Here is a 10,671-nt window from a genome sequence, read left to right as displayed (position 1 = left end):
AAAAAAAAAAAAAAAAATTACACAAGAAATGCGAAGCGAAATAACGTTTAATAAACGGTTTATCCAAATTCAGCAAAAGGGAAAATACCATGATGGGGCGGAGTGCGAAAATATATATTAACAGGAACCTGTTCTGATATATGCAGCGGTACACATTTGCATAATGCGACGCGGTGGGCGCAGAAATCTTATGAGGTGCTACTTCAATCGGTGGTCCGTCGTTGGGCTAATCGAACAGGGGGTTGTACTGCACCTAAAGTGGAAGTGGGGTGGTCACATTAGGAGGAAATTTCTCAAGGTGCGCGATTGTGGGGTGCATTCGCATGAATATGTATGCATGTATGTATTGCACCCTTTCATGTCTGTTTTACAATTCAAAATTGTTACCTTTTTCTTTATGGGCTCCTTTTCGAACAAGTGTTTTCCCTTGGGATCTGGACGGAGGGAGGGAACGACAAAATGATGAAGACGTGGTGTGCTCGTGACTGAAGCTTTTCTCTACGCGTTAGCTGAGGGCACCGGGTGGGCTCACACATGCTCAAGTGCGGTAACTAATTTTGGTGTAAATCGTGTGGGGTGCTAAAATAATTTTCTCACGGTTTTACCGTTGAGGAGATTCTGCTGCATGTAGTTTGAGGAGGGCATTTTCTGATTCATCATGCCACTGGACTTCATCGAATTTGAGTTCATGCTGGGAGAGCCGTTCCGGTTTGGCATCATTGGGTTGCGTTTGCTGGATTAGCGGCAGGGAAGGGGGGAGGGAAAAAAAGGATATGTATTGATGGGGGGGGATTAAACAAATGTGCAGGGAGGCCCTCGTGATGGGCGGGAAATAACCCGCTTATGCACGTAGTGCATACCTCATGGAGGGTCCGTCGCCCAAGCTGTGCATGCTGCCCTGTGGGGAGCTGAGGTTTTGCTTGTAGCCCTGTGTAACAGATTGTGCGTTGCCTGTTTTTAAGGCCTTTTGGAATTCCATCAAGTCCTGTTCATAATTTGCGTCGAAGAGGTCCAAATTGATGGAGGTGATATTAGGATCCTTCTGGAGCACCTGATTTGCTTTTTTGAGAATTTCCAGCTGTTTGTTGAGGTGTTCCCTTTCTTTAACAACATGAGCAGGTTCGTTTAAAAGGTCATACAGTTTTTGTTCACTGTTTAAATCTGAGTAGAGTTCGAATTGCATTTTTTCTTGCAGTTTTCTAATAAGGAAATAACCTATAATTTTGGGTACACTATCTCTGACATTTCGTAATACAATGTTGAAGTAGCAATCTAGTCTTCGTCTAATTTCTTGAATAAATTGAGCATTATATCTTGTTTTTTTTTTGTCCTTTGAATTCCACATATTCATAACTGACTTTTGAGCTGTGCTAACAAATTTGGCAGCTTTCCCAGTGATATATTCCTGTTCACTCATCATATTGGAGTAGTATTTATTTTGCATATTATTATTTTCTACATTTGAGTTGGAGATATTTGACTGTTGTCTTTTATTTTGTGCTCTCTGGTGAGAATTAAAGTCTTGGTTACCACTGTCATTATTATTTTCATCTTCATTTGCATTAATTATACTTCCATGTTCAATTAGGTAGGAAGCATCATTTGTGAAAAGATAATTGGTTTCTGCATCTATAAAATTTTCGAGTATATTATGTGTGTTTTCTTTTTCCCTGAGGAGAATTGTCTGCGACAAGTCGAGCACCTGTTCAGATAATGCTGGAAATCTTACTAGTACTCGATTTGCAATTTTTTGTGACAGAATTTCTAACGTCTGACTGACTTTATCTAGGCAGTTAAATACAGGTGCATTAATTTTTTTCAAATGTGGTAGGATTAAAAATTCAAAAGTATCGGGGGAGGGGAACCCTGGTAAACTATCCCCTTCATGTAAACAAATCGCATCATCAATATCATTATCACTCAATTCGCTTGTTACATTTTTCCCTACGTACTCGTCGAGGAACTCATTAAAAATGGTTCTAACTTTGAGTCCACAAATGATGTCATTATTTTCAATAAAGACTTGTAACCTCTTATCATATTTCCCCTTTAAGGTGTTTTTAAATATTTCACAATAATCTGTAATCATGGACCATAAGAGTTGTGTTTTTTTTGTTGCGTCGAGGGGAACATGGGTACCTAGTTCGTACAGCTTATCATTTATGACTCTAATTTTTTCATTTATTTCTATCTTAATATCTGGGAGGAAATTCTTTATGTGTCTGAGGAGTACTTTGGTTAGTTTATCTGTGAGTGATGTTGTTCCGTAGAGTGTTGGAGGTAATTTTTTGTATACTGGATGTGATTGAAAAAATTGTAATTCATCTTTTAGCGATTGAGCTATTGACTTTCCACTTTTAATATCTGCTGTGGATCGATTGACCACTCCTGTATAACCTAACCTGAGTGTGATTTCATCATTCATTAACATTTTACTTGCATCTACTCCTTTGTCCATTAAATCAATTTTGGTAATTACTCCTATTGTTCTTAACCCTTTTGGATCTACTTTGCGTGCTATTTGTAACGCATCACTTGTGGACATATCTGCATTAGCTGGTAATACGGCGAGGATAATTGTCCTGGGGTCTTTTACATAACGAAATGCCATTTCTCTGGTTAGCCTTTCTATATCATCTGTCTGGTCAGAATTTTTAAGAGGTACTCTTGTGATTCCTGGAAGATCTATTAGGGATAAGTCCGGACAGCTAGTTGAGTAAATATTCAGGACAATGGGCTCGTCTATTATACCTTTATTTTTTCCAGCTAGTTCATCAGTTAAATTGTTTATGTGTTCTCTGACTTTGTTAAAGTCGGTGAACTTTTTATTTTTGTCATCTTCGAACACAGCCCAGTGCTTAATTTCGCTATCTTCCTTTATGTGTATGAGCCTGAATTCTATGGGCCTCCTGGTAACTATACCTTCTCCTCTGGGGAGGAAGTCCAGCCCCACAATCGATTCCAGTACACTGCTCTTTCCACTGCTCTGCGTACCCACCACACATATACGTGGCAGATTGATGTACTTCTGCAGCCCGATGTCCCTAAGCTCGTCGATCACGGTGATGAGCTTCCGCAGGTTGTTGTACATGCTGGACTCCATGGTTAGCGTTCGTGATGCTTATATGTTGTGTGGGGAGGAACAGCTGTCCGTGTTCTTCGGAGGCGCTGCTCAAATATGCACGGCGCGAGTTGGTAAAAAAAGGGTAATACGCTTATGTCGCTTCGGTGACAGGCGCCTTTCCTGGCCACATATATTTTATAGCCCCCTTTGTTCTTCCCGCTTGTGCAAGTATAAATTAATGCTAAAGAGTACACTACGCACTTTTTTTTTTTTTTTTTTTTTTTTTTATTAACGTTCAGGCGATCTGTGTCATGTGTGCAACTTCGCACTGGCAAGCGTGGCACTTTTGAAAATGAGAATTCTGGGGGAGGGATGAATTGTGCTAAATGTATGGCGCGCAAATGGGCGCTTACGGAGGGTACAATCTGGGCACAAAAATAGCAAAAATGTTAGCCAAATATGGCTGGCATAAAGTGGCGAACAGATTGGTTAAAAAAAAAAAAAAAAAAGAAAAAAAAGGCACAGAAAAATGCGGCAAGAAACAGGGCAAAATACTACGCTATGCTGGACTGCACACACCCAGTCGCACGTATGCAAGGGGCAAGAATATCAATGCATGCTCGACTTATCAGATAAGCAACTGTTTTTATTTTTTATTTATTTTGCGGGGGGCGGGATAACATGCGACAGGGTGTACATTTCTGCAAAAATTCGAAAGACCTCACTTTATAACATGTGCCAACTGTTTGCACGTGGTGACACAGAGCAGGTAAAAAAAAAAATAAAATAAAATGAAAAGAAACAGAAAAGAGATAAAGATAAAGATAAAGAAAAAGCAACAGGGACAAAATAACAATGGAACGCTCATGCGATGTACTGCATACTCTGGGCATGTCTATTAGGGACGTTCGCTCTCACAGTTGGGGCAGGGCGCGTACAGGGAAGCATTTATTTGTAAACGCCTGTGAACGTGCAGGGCGGTAGCTAATTGTATGCGCAAAACGTTTTATAGGAGAAGCATGGCATGAACGTGTACCACCTATGCGTATAAACCCCCCAGGGGGCACTAACATTGTTTTAGGTACTTGGTCCAGCTTAGCGCGGTGGTATAAACACGGGATGTGGTTTGGTCCCTTGTATTTGAATAGGTAATTTTCGAGAATACATAAAAATTGGGAAATGCACGATACAATATAAAAAAAAAAAAAAAAAAAAAAACAAGGGAAAGCTGGGGAACAATCAGTCCACGGTAAGGCCCGTTCTATGGGGTAAACTCTAAAAGTACAATTCGTATGATGGAACCAATGAAATTTGTGAATATGCAAAAATGAACGAACAAAAAAAAAAAAAAAAAAAAAAAATTTTTATTAGAACTTGGTGCTGTGAGACTCCGCTGGGTCATTATACGTACGTGCATATAAACGTACATAAATAAGTATGCTTTAAGTACATGCATAAGAAATACATACGTGTATGCGTACATGTAGGCAAACGTGAATATACATGACATTGTATATGTATATATATTTTTTTTTTGTTTATTACTTTATTAGGCTTCCTATTTTTATGGGTGCTTTTTAATTTTGCCATGTTGACGCGATCGCTTTCGCGGGGTCGGCATTTTCGCCCTACATGTACTAAGATGCTACGTTGTAGTTTTGCCGCTTCTGAATAACGCTGCAACCGTTTTTGGTAACTCGCGGAGAAGAGGAAAAAAAAAAAAAAAAAAAAAAAAAAAAAAAATGAATACACCTGGTGCTGTGGTTGGTTTAGTTCCATTGTGGCAAAATTCTATCTGTTTTTTTTATCGACACGGTTTTATCAAGTTTGAATATACTCGGTATTTCTGCCACCCAGGTAAAATGCCTCTCCTAAAAAAAGGGGAGTAAACGCCAAGACACATATACACAATGCTTTTTCCATTGTGGTAAAAAATTACCAGTAAGTTGTTCATACAAATAGGGGTGGTTGTTCGATCACCTCTTCAGGGAAGGTATATAAAACGTTATGCGCCTTGATGAAGGAACGAGGAAATGACGAGATGCACAATTTGGCGCGAAAAGATCACGTTCCTTATATTCTTGTAAGAGGAACTATAGGGTCTATTTTTGGAGGCACAAAAAGTTTTCCCCCTTTGAGGCAGTTCCCTATTGGCTATTGTTTTTTTAGTACTGTGAATCCCCCCCCTGTTTTTTTTTTATTGGCTCTACGAGGGTTGATATTTCATGAGGGGTGAGAGAGGTATCGGGAAGGGACTACTGCGAAGGAGACATAGGACAGTGGACATAACAGCGCAGTACGGTATGGAGGACAAGTAAAACATTTGTGCAACATGGGGGGGCTTCTAATAATAGGACAAAAGCTGCCGTCTGCTCATGTTCACCTTTTTATTTTAAGTGAAAAAGGATTAAACGGTTATCCCTCTACCCATGTGGTAGTCTCATTTTCAGCCTCTTCATGGGGATAGCCCTTTTGCTGACACAATGTGCATTCGTAGGGTGACCTTAGTTTGTCCTTAAAAAATAGAGCCCCCTTTCGTGCAACCATTGGAGGTTATAAAACTGTTTCGTACATTCGCTTTTATATACACAATTACATTTTCCATTTAACCGCATTTTTGTAATGGACTACTTATTGTGCAAGATGCACACTGGGGGGGGTGAAGTATCGTCGACTGCGTTGGACCCGTGTGTGAGCGGTGAACTGTTTATTCAAATGTTATAAGGTTGTTTCCCTTATTGGGTGGTCCCTTTTACCAATCTGTTTCTTCACCAAGTTGACTGGCATGTGTCGGTATAGGTGTGCACAAAAAAAAAAAAAAAAAAATTGCGCATTCCCCTTAAATTGTACTAATTGCCCGTTGTGCCCCTTCACCACATGCGCCCGCAGTGGCAATCTGTCATGACGAACGGGTTATGCCCTTTAGGAGGAGAAGCTGCTCTCCATGCGGATACTCAATGCGTATAAAAGTAGCCTCACTTTTTGGTGCTCACTTTGGAGAGCTGCTTTAAGTCCGTGTCGCTTGTTTACGAAGGTGCTATATTTGGGGTGTTCAACTCTGGTGCTTTGTTACACGTTCTTCCGTTCCATCCGTCGTGCTGGGGTGTACCACGCAGCGTGAAATTTCTCCCCCATGTATTGAAATAAAAAAAAAAAAAAAGAATGTTGTTGTGAATTGCGCTGTTGAGAGGGCATACTCTCCTCTCCTCTCACTTTAGATTGGAACACGTTGCAGATTAACCATTATTGGGTGTAGAGGTATGCCGCCATTTGTGTACAGTCTTCTCTGCAATCCCAATATATATATTTTTTTAGTTAGTACCACTGGGGGTTGGCGGCTCTCTAATATGTAATCGCCGCTAACAAAATTGGAGATCCCTTTTTTGTGGTGAAGTGTTGGTATTTCTTTTCCATTGGGTTAGAAAGTTACTCTTCCCTTCGTGTACTCCCCCACACCTTCGGCTGCAAATAACTCCAAAAGGGAAAGGAGAAAAATAAAAAAAAAAATTAAACCCTTGAAAAGGCTGACCTGACCCAATGATCTTTTTATAGGACAAGAATGTTTTGCAAGTTTTTTTTTTTCCGTAGGATGTATATATAATTTTTGGTAACCCATGTGTGGAATGACAACATGTCATGGAAAAAAAAAAAAAAAAAAAAACACAACAGATAAACGAGAAGAGAAGAAAAGGGGATGACAAAATGGTGAGGACAAATCAGCCGTAGTGGAAAAGAAGATGCGCAAATGTCCTACCCTGTTGCTCCTCTTTGTGGTTCTCCTACCAATAGTGAGTAAAAAAGCGAACGCGAAGAAGAGTAGCTTGGTGAAGAACGAGACCATACGGGGTTCCAACACGAAGGAGGGGAAGGAGAAGCGCTTTAAGGTAGTAAGGAATAGGGGGCAGACCGAACTAGACCGGGTGGGATATACCCCCCTGTGTGGTGCTGCACGAAATGGGGATGATTTGACCAACGCATTGAGAAGTGGAGGGTCAAGGGGGGCACGTCTAAACGGTTGCAAGAAGTTAACATTTGTGTTGCAAAAATGTGATTTGCGGAGGGAGAAGCAGAGGAAGAATGTGGAAAAGACGAGTAGTTTTGAAAGGGGAATTCTTGGCGGGGGAAAATATTTGGCCAAGGTAGGGCAACACTTTAAAGGCACTCATCTTTTCAGCCAGAAGGAAAAACACACAAGCAGTGTTATATGCGAAGAGGTACGAACGCGAGGGGGTGTAGAAAATTCTCTTTTTTTTTTTTTTAACAAAATAAGAAGCAGAATGAACAAATATGTAGATCAAGTGAACAAGTTTGTGGAGGAAGACAACATGTTGAATTTTTTGTGGGTATGTAAAAATGTCTTGTGTAAAAAAAAAATAATTTTTTTAACATTTTTCGTGATGATTAACAGTGCAATTATTAGTATAATAATACCTCGTTGTGATAATTTAATATTTCAAAATATTTCAAACAGAAGGTTCGACAATTTTGGAGGTCTATTGCTGAATTGTATTTTGGTGAGAATAATTAATATGAGTTTGTGTGGGCTTCGAAATTACATTTTCATGGTTACCAGCTCGGATTCACTAAAGGAAGTAAAAAAACTTTTATTTGAAGTTTATATAAATAAGGACAATGAATATTTTGACCGAATGGATCAGAGTGAGATTGTAAATAAGGTAACGTTGGAAGCACACGACTTTGCAGATATTATTCCATATTATATAAACCCATTTATACGTAATTTTTTTTCCATCATTTTTAATTTTGGGTATATGTTTTATTTGAATTATAAATTGTCTTCAGTCATTATGAGTTGCTTTTGCATTTCCTCCCTCCTTACCATAATTTCCACAAAGTTGAAAAAGAGGAGGATAAAATCGATTAACAGGGAGAAGACAAGAAATACGAAAATATCTTTGGAGGCATTGAACAATATAAATGTTATAAAATTATTTAGTACTGAATTGTATGAGTGTAGTAGATATTCTCAATCGTTAAGTGATATTTTATCTCTTCAAATGAAAAAGGAGCATTTTAATCTGGTCCACATGGTGGTGAGCAAACTGTTTGTGTTGGTAACTTATGTACTCATTCTGGTGAAGGGGGAGACACTTTTAAAGGGAAAAGAAATTGACAATAGTACCTTTACGTCTTTTTTCTTTTATATAAATAATATTTACTCTTACATAGATATCCTCGACTACTATATCGATATATGTGACATTGTGAATCAGTACCGCCACATCATCTGGATGATCAAGGAGCGGGCGCAGAAAGGGGGGGGTCACATTGAGCCGCCCGACGGTAACTGCTCTGACGTGGACAATGGCGCTTCTCTTAACAAGGCAGCCGCGAAGCGAATGTCTCTGCATGTAGACACCACCGCGCAGAGTGCACAATCAGACGTCGTGCTGCACTTCAAGAATGTCTTTTTTAAGTACAGAAATACAGGCCATTACGTTTTGAAAAATTTGAATTTCAAAATTATGAAAAGCACAAATAATGTTATATTAGGAAAAAGTGGAGGGGGAAAATCGACGTTGTTGAAGTTGATGCTAAATTTGTACAAATGCTCCAAGGGGAAGGTGTACCTTTATAACAAGCCAATTAGCCATTACAGGGGGAGAGAAATTATGAACACATTTTCGTACGTCCAGCAGGATTGGAAGTTACTTAAGGGAACGATAAAGGAAAATTTAACTTATGGTATAACAGACGATTGCGCCAATTTTGACATGCTCGATTTGATTAATATTTCCAAGTGTTGCACATGCCATGAGTATATAAGCAGATTGAGGAAGAGGTACGAAACGATTATTTCGAATAGGACTGAATTGCTCACTTCGTCTCAAAAGCAGAAAATTTGCATAGCCAGGGCGTTGGCCAGGAATCCGAAGGTACGCACATATTTATTTGTTTACTTATTTGTTTACTTATTTGTTTTTGTCACTCTGATCCTGTTCATTCGTTTTACCCCGCACATTGCAGATCCTCCTGTTGGATGAGTCGACCTCAGCCGTGGACAAGGACAATGAGCGAGTCATTTTTCAAAACATAAGGCAGAACTCGCTTTTTAAAGACTTAACCATAATTCGCATAACGCATAAGAAGGCCAACTTGGATTTGGCGGACAACATTTTCGTTCTGAAGGGTAGGTCCCTCTGGGCATCCCGTCACTGCCGCCATCCGTTGTGCGTGTGCACGAGGGGGCGACGCTGTGTGGTAGTAAAATGCTCGTTGCGATGTTCGTTTAGCTAGTGAATTTTTTTTTTTTTTTTTTTTTTTTTTTACAGATGGGTCCATATGCAGACAAAAAAATGTTTAGCTTGTTGAATTGGGGAAGTTTTGGAAGGTGAGAAAAGTGGCGCCACTCCGCGTCAGCGTGTGGGTAATATCACTAACGATGGAATTTCTCGCAGTTGGTACTTTGCTGATCGGAAGTACTTGAAAAAGGGGCGTCGATCAGCACAGACGGGCGTTGGGCAAATCATACGGCAGATCGCCTTACCCATGCAGAAAACCTGCCGACGCCCTTCTTCCAATTTTTTTTTTTAGTCGTACACTATTTTTTTGCACAGCCTGAAAATGGACACGGTAGGAGGAAGGAATTAAAAAAAGAAATGAGGTAGCACCTTTGGGGGTGTTATAATGTGCCTCTATTTTACATGATGCTACTTTTTGAAGCGTTCCGTACAACTCTCTTCTCATTTTAAAGCCCATTTAGGGATTTATTTTTGGCCCTTTTTTTGCACATTTTTGCTGCGCTTGGCGTCCATTTCGGGGAGGCAGTTGACCCGGTTTGCTCACCTTAGGGTTCCGGGCAGCTCCTTCGCGCCCTCCATCTCCTGCGATATGTGTACGCAGAACATGCTCAAGAACTGGGCGTCCTTATCGGAGAAGGAAACTTTATCCTTTGCGTTGAGCGCCACCACAACGGCGATGACGGATTCCTGACAAGAGGGGGGGAGCGGGAAAGAGGAAACAAGAATGTGGTGGTGGTGCACCGGTGTGGGTATCGCGCCGGTGGTACATGTGCCGATGCACATGCTACAATGTATGTGTGGCGCTCTCCACTTACGTCTAGACCAAACACCGGCGCGGCAATGACCTGGTGGGCGTCAATTCTCTTCTTGTCGATGTAAAAGTCCTGGCTTTTGAGAAACTGCAGGGAATTCTCATTTTCCTTATGCCCTTGGGGTGCCTCCCCTGGGAAGGATATTTTTGTCCCCCCGTTTGTTCCCCCACTAATATGTACATCTTGCCCGACTCCCTCCTTCTGCGTACTCGATTTATACGAATGAGCGAAATTTTTCATGAGGCTCCCACTTTCGTAATTGATAAGTTTCCCACTTTTATATACTTGTCCAATGATGTCCTCATCGAGCGGTAACCGCACTATGTCGGTATTGACCAGAGAGTAAAAATTACGAGCGCCCTCATCAACAACAAATAAGAATGCATAATTTGAATTTAAAAAATTTGGAAGCTGATTGGAGACCAAGTGGAAAAGACTTTTATCCACGTTGACAATTTTGTTATTTTTTTTTTTTTTTTTTTTTTTTTTTTTTTTCTTCCAATTTGTTACTATCAATAAAGAGGAGAGGAAT

The 10,671-nt window shown here is 40.2% G+C and overlaps 4 protein-coding genes across 4 annotated transcripts in view; 1 reads left to right on the top strand and 3 right to left on the bottom strand.

The window, feature by feature from the left end:
- Nucleotides 1-226: 226 nt before the first annotated feature.
- Nucleotides 227-720, bottom strand: AK88_04493 (uncharacterized protein; the record flags this gene model as incomplete). Its single annotated transcript, XM_012482103.1, has 3 exons — nt 227-253; nt 388-434; nt 606-720. The coding sequence occupies 3 exons, from the start codon at nt 718-720 to the stop codon at nt 227-229; spliced, it is 189 nt and encodes a 62-aa protein (XP_012337526.1).
- A 121-nt stretch (nt 721-841) lies between these two features.
- On the bottom strand, nt 842-3,103 carry AK88_04492 (uncharacterized protein; the record flags this gene model as incomplete). Its single annotated transcript, XM_012482102.1, has 1 exon — nt 842-3,103. The coding sequence occupies one exon, from the start codon at nt 3,101-3,103 to the stop codon at nt 842-844; it is 2,262 nt and encodes a 753-aa protein (XP_012337525.1).
- A 3,698-nt stretch (nt 3,104-6,801) lies between these two features.
- On the top strand, nt 6,802-9,389 carry AK88_04491 (uncharacterized protein; the record flags this gene model as incomplete). The annotated part of the gene is made up of 3 exons (XM_012482101.1): nt 6,802-8,961; nt 9,053-9,215; nt 9,358-9,389. 3 exons carry the CDS (start codon nt 6,802-6,804, stop codon nt 9,387-9,389), a joined length of 2,355 nt encoding a protein of 784 aa, XP_012337524.1.
- Nucleotides 9,390-9,867: 478 nt separating this feature from the next.
- The window catches only part of AK88_04490 (uncharacterized protein), a gene marked incomplete at both ends in the record, with an annotated part of 2,285 nt that continues 1,481 nt past the window's right edge, over nt 9,868-10,671 (bottom strand). Inside the window, 2 exons of the mRNA XM_012482100.1 lie at nt 9,868-10,014; nt 10,143-10,648. Of these exons, the coding sequence (XP_012337523.1) occupies nt 9,868-10,014; nt 10,143-10,648 (653 nt within the window). The remainder of the gene's footprint in view (nt 10,015-10,142; nt 10,649-10,671) is intronic.

The sequence above is a fragment of the Plasmodium fragile genome (assembly GCF_000956335.1).
Source record: "Plasmodium fragile strain nilgiri unplaced genomic scaffold supercont1.65, whole genome shotgun sequence".
Lineage (NCBI taxonomy): Eukaryota > Apicomplexa > Aconoidasida > Haemosporida > Plasmodiidae > Plasmodium > Plasmodium fragile.
The sequence above is the reverse complement of the archived record's forward strand: the minus strand, read 5'-3'. Positions and strand labels throughout refer to the sequence as shown.